This window comes from Aspergillus wentii (genome assembly GCF_001890725.1).
Source record: "Aspergillus wentii DTO 134E9 unplaced genomic scaffold ASPWEscaffold_1, whole genome shotgun sequence".
Taxonomy (NCBI): Eukaryota; Fungi; Ascomycota; class Eurotiomycetes; order Eurotiales; family Aspergillaceae; genus Aspergillus; species Aspergillus wentii.
The window spans coordinates 3,638,195-3,653,652 of NW_024467832.1; the positions used below are offsets into that span (position 1 = coordinate 3,638,195).

Sequence of the window (15,458 nt, forward strand, 5' to 3'; positions counted from 1 at the left end):
CAACAAACTACTGTACAATCCGCATATCGACCAAGTTCAACCACATATCCTGACCTATCACATCAATCCTGCGGGAAAGAGTCAGAAAAGAAAAGAAAAATCCCCCTCTTAGTCAAAAAGAGGCAAGCCAAGCAAAAAGAAAATGTCCAAACGTTCTCGGACAGTCTCGAGATCTCCATCTCCTTCTCAAGACCACCACTGCTCGCCCGAAGAATCGTGGTCAAGATCCTCCTCGCCAGCATCTTCCACCGGACGCTCTAAACTCTTACACCTGCAGGACTCGGTCAACGCTTCGGCTGAAGTGATGCGTTGTTCATTGCCGCCTCATAAGGAGACGATTTCGTTTACCTCGTATGAAGACTACGAGGTTCATTATCGGCAGGCTCATGTTAATCGTTGCTCTGAGTGTGGAAAGAACTTTCCCACGGATCGTTTTTTGAATTTGCATATCGAGGAGAATCATGATCCTTTGATTGCTGCTCTGAGAGAGCGCGGGGAGAAGACTGTATGACCTCATACCTTTTTTTTCCCCTTGATTCTTGTAATAGCTAACGTGCTCATCAGTATGGCTGCTTTATTGAAAACTGCGAGCGCAAATGCTCCACGCCCCAGAAACGCAGAATGCACTTGATAGACAAGCATATGTTTCCCAGGGTAAGTGATGTCAATATCAATCTTAAGATTCGTGGCCATTTCCACCGCGACCCCGCTGAGTTCTCGATCAACGTCTAACTATCTATTCCAGACATATAATTTCTTCATCGTCAACGATGGCATCGACAAGCAAACATCCTTGCTGCGACCGATGAATACTGGTAGACGCCGCATATCAGCGACCACCGCCACGTCTCCAAAGGCAGGCCGATTGAGGAATCGACAACTATCTCAGTCCAGCGTCCAAGCCGTCCCGTATTCGGCATCTGACCAAAAAGACAATACTGGTTCTTCCGAAATGGAGATTTCCGAGCTTGAAAAGTCCATGTCCGCGTTGCGGTTTGTGCCTGCGAGTGTGACAAAGAGTCAAGGGAGAGTTAGGAATATATCGTAATCCAGGAAATGAAGAGGGGTCTTTTATGAATAACGAAACAATAAGAATACAATAATGCGAGCAATGACTTGAGTTCATATTATTCCCTATATCAAATAGCATGAATAGCAAGGTATCAACTGGGTTTTGGCTTTGTTGAATGGTCAAAGGATATGCGAAATCAACTATAGCAGAAAAGCAATTCAGAAACATCGAATTCAGGAAGGGATGAAAGACAATAAAACAACCATACCGAACCCCTCCATCCGCAAATAGATCAGAATAACGCGTGATCGAAGTTACTGATCAACAGGTAAAGCTTGCAATCAGACTTTTATATACAAACCAGAGTAAGAAATTCATTCACACGGACGTGGGTATACAACAACAAAAACATATATCATCCAGGTGGCCCGTAGCATCACGAGCTTTCCCTTGGACGCAACCATCTCGAACTGCCTCAAGTCTTAGATGCATTCATGGATAGGCCGAAATAAGCGCATGAACGCAAGGCGAGTTGTGGTGCTGCGCTAGCGTGTTACAATAACTGTGCCTCGAGTAGGTCAGCATAAGCATCTAAGCTCGACCCAACAAGATCCACAATTGCCCAGCTAGTGTTTCCTTTGAATGTCCTTGCCCATACACGCACAATGGCAACACTCAGCTGTCTGGCCTTGTAATGATTGGTCAGGAAATCAACGTCAGGCGCTCCTGGCGGATCAACTGCCATTTCGGTTTCATCCATCATGCTCTTAATCCACAAAAGCAGCTTTCTTTCGTGTTCTGACAGTCTTTGGTCGGCTTGCGTGGCTGGTATAGAAAGCAGCCATCGACTTAACAGAAAAGCACATTCCAAGCTACAGAGAGAGTGCTGAATACTCCAGAAAAATGAATGAGTTCTCGCAACAAAATCGATTCCGAGGCGTACCGGAATCGACAATGCGTGCGCAGAATGTAGCAGCGCCATGATGAGACGTGGACTTCGTGCTATGGGTGGAGACTCACCCAGAGCCCTTGCAATTTGCATCGGGTCTTGGCTGATGAGACGACGGCAAGGTCCGAGATCAACATGCAACCTGATATAAGCTAGACCAAGAAGAGCAGTGGATGTAAAAGCAATCGGACCTGCTGGGTTCTGCGGGTCAATGCTGGATTCAGGGGTGCGTTTCCACAGCGCTTTCCAGGAACTCAGGGAATTGTCTAAAACATTCAAATCCTCCTGTCTCAGACTGGTGCCGTACATGTTCGGCGCAGAAAGGCAAAGCTGACGGGCAAAGAAGATCTGTTGGATGATAGCGTGGATCAAGATATAATTCCCGAGAGGTGAAATCGGCGCAGACGAGTATGGCATGTTTGATTTCAGAAACAGTTTCGCAAAGGCTTCCTGAAAGGAGACATCTGATCCATGCCGGGCGCGATAAGCTCGTCGCCATTGGGCCGCATTGGTAGCTTTCCAGACATCGTGGGAACACGGCATGTTCAACTTGAGTTCTGCGTTCAGAATCAAAGGAGGAATGTTGTACATGATAGAATGGAGGTTGAAGAAACAGTAAACGATCATCTTTGTCCGCCTGTTTCCTTCTCTTCGTATCCATTCTTCCCAGGTAATATTATCGGGATTGGGGACCGGCTCAGAGAGGCCATGCTCTCGAACGAGCCTTGCCAGAGTGCTTTGAAGCGAAAGAATTTCTCGTAGCAGCTCAGGATGTCTTTCCCAAGAGGCAAAAACTGTGAGTAGCAAGAAAGTTCGAATGACTTCCATGTGAGCATCTGAGTCATCAGGCGTATAATTCACCGGCTCAACCGGGTGTCCCATATATTGATGCTGGAACGGGCTGGTCGCATTGTTGGACATAATTGATGATCCACGAGAATTGTGAAATCCTCCAGAACTTGGGGATACGAAGTTCCACGAGGGACATGCAACTTGTTTACTATCCCTTCTTCGGAGTCGCTCCAACAAGACTGCCTTTGCTGCATGGAAAAGCTCAATTCCACGATTGTTTTCAAATCTATAATGTGAGCCTGCAGCTGCTAACGCGAGAGTAAGTTCCGGTGAGCATTTTGAAACGGAAAGCGTCGGGACATGTATAAAAGGCAAGTGTTCGTTCAATCCGTTGATGTATCCGGCAAAGAAACGAGATAGCGTATGTCTGGAGGGTGGAATAAAGCCCTTTGGAAGGACATACGAGAATTCCTCGAGTTTGGAGACAAACACCTGACGATCAGTGTTTGTTATATCCCATGCCGGCCGCTGGCTTTCATCGGATAGTCCAATTCTATCTTCTATATCATGGGGCTCTGGCTGTAAAGACGGTAGGCGAGACCCAAAGTTCGAAAAGGACGGTGCATCATCCGCTGTAGTACGTTGATCACTTATCATCTCCGTGCCAAGTCTCGGTGCAGCAGTTTCGCGGATAGCAGGTTTTGAATCCATGGGGAAGCTAGTCGGCAGCATGGGCTCTTCGACCGATGAGAATACCCCAGAATCCCAGTCAGAGGAAAGACCAACACTCTCCAGGAAAACAGTAAAATCCTGAACCGGGTCCCCTAGGTCTGTGAGATCAAGAAAGGACGGTTCCACACCATAATTGTCGGTGATGGCCCTTTCCGGAACATGGGAGGGTGCTGGGGGAGCGCTGACGTTTTGTGGAGGCTTCCGGATAGGTTCAAGGTTCTCATGCTGGCCTTCGAGGGCGACATGGCTTGCAGCATGAGATAAGAGGTTCAGGTCATAACCCCACGAAGGATTAAAATGCGTTGTTTCCACTATCGGAGCGGGCTGCACCTGCACCTCGGGCGGAGGGGGCGGGACTGCGTGTGGTTGAATCTGCACGGCGTCGGCTAGCTCTAGCATTCGAGACTCATTGTGGGCAGGTTGCAGGGCTGGCGGCGTTTGGGGAACATCATGGTGATTGGTGCCGTTATTGTTATTTTGATTGTTGTTATTATGGCCGGTATTACTATGGCCTCGATGTTCGCGGTTTGCCGCACTCTCGGCAGGGTGGACTAGACGCTCATGTCGTACGAGCAAGTCGCTACAGAATTTTCCCCTATATTAGCCAGGGCCGGTTTCATTGCAACGTGGGAAACAACTTACCTTCTTGCAAACGACTTGGAGCATATATCACATGAAAATGGTTTTTCTTTCGTGTCTGCAATATAACGTTAGTGATGGTTTTTTTCCCAACAGAAGCCAACATCTCCTGAGGGGATTCAGGGTTACTCAACGGGTGCGGAGATGGCGTTGAAGATGCTCCAAACGAGCAAAGGATCTGCTGCAGTACTCGCAAGACAGAGACTTCCGGTGAGACGCAACGCTTTTCTTCCTCACCTTTCCTGGGGCTGTTCTCTCGTCCTCCATGGCGAATTGCCTTGGAATTGGAGCATGTTCTCAGACGCGCAAGAGGAGGAGCGGGGAAGAAAAACTGTGGGGTTGGCATGAGGGGGCTTGGAGGACAAGTCACGTGATGGCTCTTCGGGAACTGCACCCAAATCAGCGGCATTTTACACTGAATGAACATGATATTTTGTGTATTTTACTTGTTATCAGGAATTTGGTGTCATTTTCGGTGTTTTATCATCGTCAATGACAAGCGGGTTTAATGTATGTAGATGCTACATGCGTTTCGTGTACAAGACTCTGCATGCTGTGTCTACAGTATGGTGTACTGCTGATGATTGTAAAGAGTATTCCATTCCGTAGACCCGGACAGTACCAACTATCAGCATCCATGGAAGCTCATGTCTGGTATTTTACTCCGTGTATGGGAATCAAGAGAGCCACTGTTACCCAACAGTCCATCTTAAGTAGGTACAAAAACCCCTTGTATAGTCAGTCACTGTGACGCGGCACCAATAGCGTTCAAATTAAAGGTCTCAGGTTCCGTGCGGTACCTTGGTAAATTGATTTAACCAGACCAACAGGAAATTTGGTTATCTCCAAAAATCCAAATTTAGACTCGGGGATGATATAAATGCTTTCTGGCTGTTGCATATGCCAATGGTTTGATTCGTTGGTAAATCAGTTGTTCAGGTTTCAACAGTGGAGAGTTGAGGAGGTGTGGTTAAATGCCACGCGGGAAACCGCCAAATGCCACCACGCCGTGTTTCCTCCTTGTTCATGTATTCTGCTCGTATCCCCCCACCTGCTGGTGCGGAGATGCTACTTTGGGGGCATCATGAATGCAGTGTAATCTCCTCATCGATTCTTCTCTACTCCAAAAATATAGATAAACAAATAGTGCATAGACATGTGTAGCGGGTTATTAATGATCTCTGTCTTATATTTGAGGGGGAATCTCTGCATCCTGACAGCCAGAATCATCTATCCACATGGCACGGGTATCTACAGCATATAAATTGGAGGAATACCCACGACATGTGGTACTCAATTTTAGAAGGACCAGGAATTCTTTGTGCTCCGTACTCCATATGGGGTTTTGGAAGTATCTAAGCCATCTGGCTGATTCCTGCTGATATTTCAGAGCATGATCTTCCGGTGATATCTTTGAAGATAAGCATCTTGTTAGAAAGTGACATTTGGCTTAACGTCATTTGGCAATCTTGGCTTATTCTGTATAACGACTCAGTTTCAGGGGGTTTCCATTCGTTGTAATGGCTTTATGTCTGGCTTTGACCGCTTATTCTTTCAGTGGGATGTCTCTGAAGTGGTATGGTTTCTTCTTGTTTACTATACCCTGGACACTCCGTCTATCTACTAAACTAATGTTCTACTGAAGACACAGCCTCCATGTATCTACACTAAGCAATCTACTAGGTTAGTTATCCTCTAAGCTGTCAAACCAATATTCAGCCACATGATCTACCGTGGCAATGCAATATGCTATCTTCATGAAAATCGCTAGTATGAAGTAGTACGGTGTACTAGTAGCATGAAGCCTCTCCTGACAGCCTATATATACCACTGCCTAGCAAGGAGTACAGACTACCGGACAGCACGTACTCTGTAGAACACATCATACTCCTATTTTCTCAGCTCAAGAAGACGATCAAACAATGACCTCAAAGATCTCAGCCAAGCGACGTGATCGATGGAGCCCATGTAGAATCTCAAACAAACTTGTTCCAGTTTTCCAGAAAAGCCGGGCCAGCGAGAAGGGTAAAACCAAATGTCAATCGCCCTCTTCCCCCACTGCCTGTGACGGCACCAACACCCAACAGGGCCAAACGCCATCGATACGAGGGGCTTTTGTGTTTCAGATTTGGCCCCCCTGACAAATCATTGGCGGCGTGTTTTAGAATGCAGTCCCGCTATGCCCCTTTTGGCCTAGCGTCGCTCCTGGACGTGTCCCCGACCGATCGGGCCTCCACCAGGTCAGAACATGGTTTGGTTTGTGGTTTTGTCGCAGCACAGTAGCAGCATTATTATTATTATTCGGCTTCGTCCTCTTCTGCCCTCTTCCTCCTCTTCTTCTTCTTCCTCCACCACCACCATCCTTCTGGTCTCCCTCCCCTTCCCCCGCCTACCAAGCGGGCATCGCCTGTTCAACTCGCCATACATCAACTTGTGACCTCCTACTCCAACGGTGGGAAGTGTTTCAGATTCCGATAGCATTCCCGTCATCAAGGGCTGAGTAAGAAAACGGCTACGGCAAAGCACACCAAAGGCATCCGAATTGTCCTATCTCAGCCTTAACGGTTATCATCAATTTTTTGGTGGCATTATTGCATTGAAGGCTCAATTTGTGAGAATCCCTTCAGTGCCCGTTTTCCCGGCCGTGTTTTCCCACCCCTCTTCTGCGGGCTCCTGTTTGTTTCACATTCACCGGTCGAGAACCATGGAACTAATTGGTACTTTTTTTTAGATAGGATCGCTCTATACCATGCAATAGCCCTTCGCCCGAGCTTTTCCTTCGAGACCTCTCGTTCCTTTCAATACAAAAACAATATAATCTGCCAACAAAAATCATCTAATATTTAACGGGCTGACCGCCGCCAACCTCCGTGGCCGAGTGCGTCTGTGACTATCCGGAACGATTTCGTCATAAAAGTCCTCGGCATTTTTTCAAAGAAACTGTACTTCCGAGTTGTGCCCCGTTCACAATGTTGGCATCCAAGACATATTCGGCACCATTAAGCTTGCCGACACCTCAAGCCTCAGCACCGTCCTACCATACTGGATCATCACACAAGTCGACCGGTGCGACAAAACTGCAGGATGGAGTGTTGTTTACTAGCCCAACAGAATCAGAATTTCCCGAACAGGGTGGGCTTGAGGCCATCCGGTGAGTCGCTTAGACTAAATGGGTTCATGAAGATGTAGTCGTACTGACCGTATAATAGGGCTTGGGATGAGAAGCAAGTTATCGCGTGGCTTCATAGCATAAACTGTGGCCAATATGAATCATTATTCAAAGGTACTTTCAGACAGAACAGAGCACGATTCCCATCTTTACTACACACTATGAGAAGCGAGTAGCATGATGGAACTGACTGTGTTCAGCGAACAATTTCAACGGTGACAACCTCATGGAATGTGATCAAAAAATCCTCCAGGAGATGGGCATCAAAAAGATCGGCGATCGAGTGCGGATCTTTGTTGCTATCAAGCAACTTAGGAACAAGTCAGTTGCCAATCGCAAGCAAAAGAATATGGTGAGTGGTTCCTTTTTGAATTGATCTAGAGCATTTTCTCATTGTTCCAGAAACAACTTGCCGCACTTGAAGCCCCGATCTACAATACTCTCTCAAACACTCGACAACCAACTCTCAACAACCACACGTCTCGATTGGCGGAATATGACTCTCATGGAACTGGGAAATCATCGCGCCCAGGTTCGCCATTACCATCCCATCGATATGTCGCCAGTCCTCTGGAACGAAAGGAACAGGGACAGGGCTATTTCGGTCACACGCCTTCTACCGGCTCCAACTCTGGACGAAACCCTGGAACTCCCAGCGACGCAGGCCAGGGTAGACACCTAAGACAGAATCCTAGTCTTGATGGCTTGACGATGGGCCCGCTGCCCAACTCATCGGTGATAAGAATTATTTACACCGGGGGACAGACTAAGGTGTTGAACATTAGGCACTGCAAAACACCGGATGAAATCATTCTTTGTGCTTTGAGGAAGCTTCAGCTCCCTGAGCATCAATACCGCAACTACTGCTTCTATGTTTTGGATGGTCTCGACCCAGAACCTTCCAATTCTAGAAGGCTCACTGATGCCGAGCTCATGGAGATATGTGGAGGCACCAACAGGTCCGAACGTGGCCGCTTAATTTTACGGAAGATCCATGCTGGAGAGCCAGAGACCGATGAACTTCGCCGTGCTTCTCAGCTTGCACAAGACGAAAGCCAGACGGCCCACTTCAATGCCCTGAGCGGCTCAAACCCTCGCAATCAAATAAAGATTCAACAACTCACTGGCGAATCCTGGCATAATATCAAACAGCCAATGTCGCCTGTATCTCGACACCCTCCGAGCCAGGGCCAGAACCCGAACCCTAGTGAGCAGGATCCCCAGCTATCAAATTTGGATCGCCATCCCGTGGCCAAGCTGCGCTCGTTCTTTGGGGCCAGACCACCAAGTGAAATGATCATTCACGAAATCCAATCTTACTTCCCTAGCCATCACCGGGAGGATATTGAGAAAACCATGCGGATGTCTGTCCGAAGATCTCAGCGCCTAAGCCGAGCAACGAGTCGTTTGAGTGTCGTCAGTAACGCAAGTTTTGCATCTAGCTTACGGGACGCGAGCTTGCGGGATGCACCTCCGATTCCTCCACTTCCGCCAATCCCTCCAATGCCGAGCCTTGCTGATAGCTGGTTTGCCTCTGAAGCTGGTTCACAAACTGCCCAGGCTGCGCAGACCGCGCGTCCTGCTCGGCCTCTTTCAGTTACTAAATTCAACTTGCCTCAAGCTTCGTATAGAGATTCAGTCGCGTCGAGCTCTCTACAGCCTCTTCAGGAAGAGTCGCCTGTTGAGCCAAATCGCAAGTCTTACGTTTCGTTTGACAGTGGATCTGATGAGCCCAGTACCTCACGCCAGAGCATATTTGACGAGAGCGCTAGTGTTGCTGCAACAGATGGTGGCTCGATGAATGAAAGATTAAGTGTCCTTGTTGCCGAGGACGATGAAGAAGAGGATGAGGATCTTAACGATTTCTTAGCTGGAAACAACTTTGCACCGAAGAACTGGATGAAGGGTTCTCTGATTGGTGAAGGATCCTTCGGAAGCGTTTTCCTTGCCCTTCATGCAATTACTGGAGAACTCATGGCTGTCAAACAAGTCGAGATACCTTCAGCTACCAAGGGTACTGAATTCGATAAACGCAAAAACAGCATGGTCACTGCGCTCAAGCATGAAATTGAGCTTTTGCAAGGCCTTCATCATCCCAACATTGTGCAGTACCTGGGCACTACTGCAGATGATCAGTACTTGAACATTTTCTTGGAGTATGTGCCAGGAGGTTCTATTGCTACGATGCTCAAGCAATACAACACCTTCCAAGAGCCGCTGATCAAGAACTTTGTCCGTCAAATCTTGACTGGTCTTTCCTACCTTCATAACCGTGACATCATCCATCGGGATATCAAGGGTGCCAACGTTCTTGTGGACAACAAGGGTGGAATCAAGATCTCCGATTTCGGTATCTCCAAACGTGTAGAGGCCTCCACACTTCTCGGTGCTCGAGCCAGTGGCACTGGCGTTGGCCATCTGCACCGACCGTCGATGCAAGGTAGTGTCTATTGGATGGCACCTGAGGTCGTTCGACAAACAGCTCATACCAAAAAGGCTGATATCTGGAGTTTGGGTTGTCTTGTCGTGGAAATGTTTATCGGTGCCCACCCATTCCCCGACTGCAGTCAGCTGCAAGCCATTTTCGCCATTGGCCACAACCAGGCGAGACCTCCTGCCCCAGAGCATGCAAGCAAAGATGCCAAGGCCTTTTTGGACATGACTTTCCAACCCGATTTTGAACAGAGGCCGGATGCAGATGAGTTGCTCAAGTGCCAGTTCTTAGCCACGCCTTTGGCCTGAAGCAGGTCTTCAGATCATACTTGCAAGTTCTTTGGCTAGCAACGCAGTCACGATTTATATCCATTTCTTTCCTTTGTTCCTCGTGCCCGAGCTTCGCGACGTCTCTACACGCAACACCAAAATAATTTCGATATCTTGTTGTTCGAATTTACATACTTGAATACCCCATGAGCCTTCGCTGTCTTGTTTGAGAGTCCATCTGTCTCCGGTTCCTCATACTGTAGAGGATACTATGTCGGTGGTCTAATGGCTGATTCTTTTGATTAATTTTCTCGAGATGTCCAACCATTCGCATTTTGCATTTACATCTGCATTTTCAGGGTTAATTGGTTTACTCATAAACTTGGTTTTATTCTAATCCATCATATCTTTTGGCAATTGATGATTTTTATCATGTTGAGCTGGTCCTATCTGCGCTCTCATTCTTGATGGATTGTACTATTATGCTTTGAAAACAGTGAAGAGGAATTAGTCCTGTCTAGTTTGATATTATCTACATCCTGGAATATTATGATTTACGCTGCCCTGCAGTTGGACATACAAGACATATTTTTTTCTTCTTGATGAAGTGGTATTTTGGAAACTTTGCTTAAACAAAAAAAGGTTTGGTAGGTAAGATACTAAAACAGGAATACTTCACACAGGCCCCAACATAGGGATCGAATAAATGCAGTTTCTATGTTACATATTTATTGTGAATAGGAAATAGAGAAGAAGAAAGCGAGCGAACCCACAACAATAGAAGGACAGTCTGGGATATCACTGATGATACCAGACTTGCTTCAACTCTGGGACAGGCATTTAGACTCCCAAAATACATGCGCCAAAATCAGATCAATCAAGTCTTCTTAGTTGACGACCTTGCCATAGAAGGGAATTCCCATGGCACTGAGGAGAAGCCGGGCATCCTTGTCAGTTTTGGCACTGGTGTGGAGGGTAATGTGGCAACCGGGGATCATCTTGGGTGGGTACCTAAAGATCAAACCATGTTAGACTCGAATGCTTTACATAACAATTTCGGTAGATGTGTGAGAAAAGACGCGACTTACATATCGTAGTTGACCTCAATTTCAGGGAACAGAGCCACATTCTCCGATTCCAGACCGAAGGTGATGTTTCCGCTGCTGTCACCGCTGCTACCCTTGACACCCTCCCAGTCCTTGATTCTGGGCATGACAACGTCGATCAGCTTTCCGAGGAAATGCTGCATGTCCTCACCGCGGAGCTCTGCCTTGACCGCGACTGTGTCTCTCCCGGGAGCGATGCTCCAGGTGGCAACGCTAGACTTCGACTTGAATGTTTCTACGCGCACATTCGAGATGGCCTGCACCGCCATACCCGCTACGTGCAGCCATGACGAGTTTTCCTGAGCGGCTTGCTTGACATAGCTGTGGATGGTGATCCGCTCAACCTTAGGGATGTTGTTGAAGGTAATCGGCTTGCGGAGCAATCGCAAAACATCACCTCCACGAGGTCCACGCAGTGTTCGGTTCTTGTGGTAAGGAGAGCTTTCATCCCATCCACGGAGACGAGGAGCTTTAGGTGGTGGCTTGAAGCCCGGGGGATTGTGAACGTAGCAAAGGGTGAGGATATCCGGGGCGACAGTTGATTGGTATGTCTGCTCCGTTCTGGGGAGCGAAAACGGACCTGGGACGAAAAGTCGCGAAGAAGGATCCGACGGCGGAGGGGGCTGGTGGGGGTGTAGAGGACCGCGGTCGTATTTGGGAGAACGGAATTGATAACTGGATTGCGGAAGGTCAGATGTGTTTTACAGTGGATTGTGTATGCTAGAAACCAAAAACAAGAACGAGCATCAAAGCAGTCACTTACCGACTCCTTGGAAGCTGAGTTTTCCTCAGTCTGGCTTTCGAAACCGGATCAAACGATTTCACGACGTTTTCTGGTACTGAACCAGACAAGGAACTTGCAGACTCTAGTTCGTTGATGTCCGACGGAGACCTGGACGATGCCTGGTCGGAGGCATTGCGTCGCCAGCAGATGCTCTGGGGGCGTGCTGAGGGCGCAAGTACCCGGGGCAATGACCTTGCCAGGTATCTGGATGGCTCTGTAGCAGTCATTGAGGTGGGATTGGGGGGTGTCGGTGCTGTAGACTGGTCGAGACTGAAGCCGATGGCCTTCCAGAAATTATTTCCGGATCTCAGTTCGGGACAACATCACGTGTTATATTAGTGCCTTATCAGTCAGGCAGGAGTAAGGTGTCGACATCCACCGCAATGTCACATGCGATCTGCTTCTCTTCCCCGCCAAAAACCTAAGATAGGCGGCCATGATTAACTAGATTATTGCTGACGATCCTGTGTATCAGTCTTCTGACAGTCTGACCGACTTATTATTTCTGAATCATCATCATTAGCTTTCATTTGATCAGTCTGAATTCTTTATAACCCCCCCCCATTTTGTCGTTTCTGGATGATCATGATGGCCTTGTCCCAGAACATGTGATGTCACTACAATTCTAGCATCCTCTAAACTGTCTTGATTGGCAGTCTATGGCTTCTTGCGCCTCGTCAGAAGAGCCAAACACCACCTGATATGCGTGGTGACTCCACTAGAGCTGTTCTTCGTGTGCTCCATGGGAATTCTGGGACCTTGCCTAATCTTCCGGTGACTCGGGGTTTGTACGCGAATCAATACACCCACATGCATCTACAATTCTCCTACCTTAAAACATAAATTTAACTCCCTCATTTTTTTCTTATCTGGCTGGGAACCTTTACTACCCACTCAAAGAACTTTGCTTGTGGGTCTCAAGCTGTGAAAGATGAGCGGAATTCACCGTTTCCTCACTAGGCGTGAGCGGCATAGCAGATATAGCAAGCATATTAAAGAAGAGGTACAGTCTTTCATTCACCCCTCCATCGACTTTGCCTGATCCTAATGTGCTTCTCGATAAAGACCTCAAATATCCTCAGTCGCCCTCTTTTTCGTGGGGTTTTCTCTTCTGATGATCCCCAGGAGACTGATAATGATGATCACAAAAAGGTAAAGAGATTTTGTGGTCGCTTGTGAGGCTTGAGCTTACAGAAAATCAGATCAAACTACTCGAGCGTCGCGTTGAACAACTTGGGATTTCGGGCCTTACCCCGGAACATATCAGCTATGCTCTGCGGTCTCCCCACGCACATGGAGATCTAGATAGAGCATTTGATCTGCTTCTTCTTCTCCAAGACTCAATTGAAGGTATAATCAGGGGATATACCCCGAAGACCAAACTTCTTGGAGCAGAAAATCGCTCAGGAGTGACCTGCTATCTCGATGCTTTGCTTTTTGCGATGTTTGCTCGACTTGACTGCTTCGAGGCCATTTTATACAAATCCTTCAGCGATGAGCCTCGTCGCAAACTTGCAGTCCTGCTCAGGCTTTGGGTTAACATGCTACGATCAGGAAAGCTCATCACGGCTGACCTGGTATGTATTGTCTCATGCCTATCTGTTAACAACTGCTGACTGTATTCTTTCAACAGACAACACATTTACAAGACGCACTTGCTCAATGTGGCTGGGAGGATGCAGCCCAACTTCGTCAGCAAGATGCCTCAGAGGCATTCACATTCATTACAGGAACACTGGAGCTGCCTCTTCTGACTCTGAAGATGGACATTTATCACACGGGGAAGGAAGATGAGGCTAGTGATCACAAGTTTGTCAACGAGAGGTTGTTGGAAGTCGCTATACCTGAGCCAGTCGAAGGGAAGACTATAACCCTGGAGGATTGCTTGGAGTCGTATTTCAATAACAGGATCGAAGTGAAAAGGCATCTCGAGCGTCGCAATACTGTGGGCTCCATGAAATCATTCGACTCCACGTCCAAAGGGTTTACAGCGCACGTCGAGGCAATTGAGCTCAGCCCAACTACTACTTCGCCAACGCCGTCCTCGCCGCGATTTGGAGAAATTAATACCCTGTCATCATTTACTGAGTTCAGCGAATCGGCTTCACCCTCCACGGAGGTACCCCGGCGAAACAGCATTGTTCAAGAACGGTTTATCCCTGACTCGAAACACGATACAAATGGAGACGGTGGACTTACTCCTACTCCGCAATCACGGAAAGGTTCTTACCGGAAAGAGGTTATGATGCCCGCATGGCAGTTCTTCAGTTTGATACGTATGCTCTAGCAACTCTCTTCTAATATTTGATTGTGGGTACTGATATGCTTTTTCAGCATGGTACACAGATAATTCGCCCACCAATGACGCTCAAGTTGCAGCACACTTTTCTTCGAGAAGACCTATTCTTGGGATGTGTTTGAAACGATACTCTGTTTTGCCCAACGGAAAAGCAGTCAGGCTCAGTACATACGTTGATATTCCGACGGAAATTGGATTGCCTCACTTTATCCAAGATGACAGCATGGACGCGGATGGGCCAATATACGGAAATTTCAAACTGTCCCTACAAGCGCTGGTCTGCCATCGAGGAAATTCTGTAGAATCGGGTCATTATATCGCGATTGTTAGGGGTACAAGCGCCGGTGCCTCTCCGGATGGTTCCAACAGCAATGATCAGGACACTTCTGATTCCTCAAGATACTGGATGCGCTTCGATGACTTGGCAGCGGAGCGTGTCACTTTGGTTGATATCGAGCAGGCCCTAAAGCATGAGTCGCCATATCTCTTGTTTTATCAGATATTGCCTGTTCACGAGGATGCTGCGGAAGCCAATTTACAAAACAAACCTCCTTCTTCTGACCTGTCGGAGGATCTTGAGGACTTGGATGCAGCAGGAATTACGCGAAAGCTACTCGGGCTCTCGGTAGGCAGTTCTGATGATCGCAATGAGGAGAGCGTGTCTGGTCGGCCGAGTTTTGAAATCACTGGCCCGGATAATGAAGAGCTCGAAACGCCTGGGCGGAATGAGAGAAAGCAAAGTGTGGCATTCTCCGAGTCTGTTGATCCCCCAGGAAGCACTGGAAGCCTTCAAGTCGTCTCGTCGAGCTCACCCAAACTTGTCGCCAAGGACGATGATGGAAAGGGTGCTCTTTTTAACTCAAGTCGCGGATCCAGGGCAAACAGAAGCAACCCTGGGAGTCGTACTGGGAGCCGTGCAGGCAGCCAAACAAGCGAGAGCAGGATCAGCGCAACCTTTTCGCGATTCACGGGAAGACGCAGCAGAGACAAACCCTCAAGTGATGGCCATTACACAGAAAACGAAGGGGAAGGCGACGACCTTGCCGCAGACAACGAGTTGAGATCTCAGAGCGGAGAAAGATCCATGCCAGCCAGCGACGAGGGCAAAGAAAAATCTTCCAGAGGACGGACCAAAGACCGTGACAAGGGCAAAGGAAAGTCGAAGGAAAAGTCCCGCGAGAAGACGGCAAAAAGATTGGAGCGGGAGTGTGTTGTTATGTGACGATCATGACCGGAGGGCTATGGATACCTTTACCAGCCTGATGATTTGGAC

At 47.9% G+C, this 15,458-nt stretch overlaps 5 protein-coding genes across 5 annotated transcripts; 3 read left to right on the forward strand and 2 right to left on the reverse strand.

The window, feature by feature from the left end:
* Positions 1–142: 142 nt before the first annotated feature.
* ASPWEDRAFT_23482 (uncharacterized protein) lies at positions 143–1,048 on the forward strand (the record flags this gene model as incomplete). Its single annotated transcript, XM_040832487.1, has 3 exons — positions 143–505; positions 565–654; positions 746–1,048. 3 exons carry the CDS (start codon positions 143–145, stop codon positions 1,046–1,048), a joined length of 756 nt encoding a protein of 251 aa, XP_040695064.1.
* Positions 1,049–1,565: 517 nt separating this feature from the next.
* On the reverse strand, positions 1,566–4,391 carry ASPWEDRAFT_99906 (FTFMHR domain-containing protein; the record flags this gene model as incomplete). The annotated part of the gene is made up of 3 exons (XM_040839698.1): positions 1,566–4,065; positions 4,128–4,182; positions 4,259–4,391. The coding sequence occupies 3 exons, from the start codon at positions 4,389–4,391 to the stop codon at positions 1,566–1,568; spliced, it is 2,688 nt and encodes an 895-aa protein (XP_040695065.1).
* Positions 4,392–7,093: 2,702 nt separating this feature from the next.
* Positions 7,094–10,035, forward strand: ASPWEDRAFT_47979 (STE11 family mitogen-activated protein kinase kinase kinase; the record flags this gene model as incomplete). The annotated part of the gene is made up of 4 exons (XM_040837041.1): positions 7,094–7,275; positions 7,334–7,407; positions 7,494–7,645; positions 7,696–10,035. The coding sequence occupies 4 exons, from the start codon at positions 7,094–7,096 to the stop codon at positions 10,033–10,035; spliced, it is 2,748 nt and encodes a 915-aa protein (XP_040695066.1).
* Positions 10,036–10,883: 848 nt separating this feature from the next.
* On the reverse strand, positions 10,884–12,113 carry ASPWEDRAFT_102714 (mitochondrial 54S ribosomal protein uL5m; the record flags this gene model as incomplete). The annotated part of the gene is made up of 3 exons (XM_040827506.1): positions 10,884–11,007; positions 11,085–11,777; positions 11,866–12,113. 3 exons carry the CDS (start codon positions 12,111–12,113, stop codon positions 10,884–10,886), a joined length of 1,065 nt encoding a protein of 354 aa, XP_040695067.1.
* A 704-nt stretch (positions 12,114–12,817) lies between these two features.
* On the forward strand, positions 12,818–15,407 carry ASPWEDRAFT_47981 (ubiquitin C-terminal hydrolase family protein; the record flags this gene model as incomplete). The annotated part of the gene is made up of 5 exons (XM_040837042.1): positions 12,818–12,889; positions 12,952–13,038; positions 13,089–13,463; positions 13,520–14,162; positions 14,221–15,407. The coding sequence occupies 5 exons, from the start codon at positions 12,818–12,820 to the stop codon at positions 15,405–15,407; spliced, it is 2,364 nt and encodes a 787-aa protein (XP_040695068.1).
* Between the last annotated feature and the right edge of the window lie 51 nt (positions 15,408–15,458).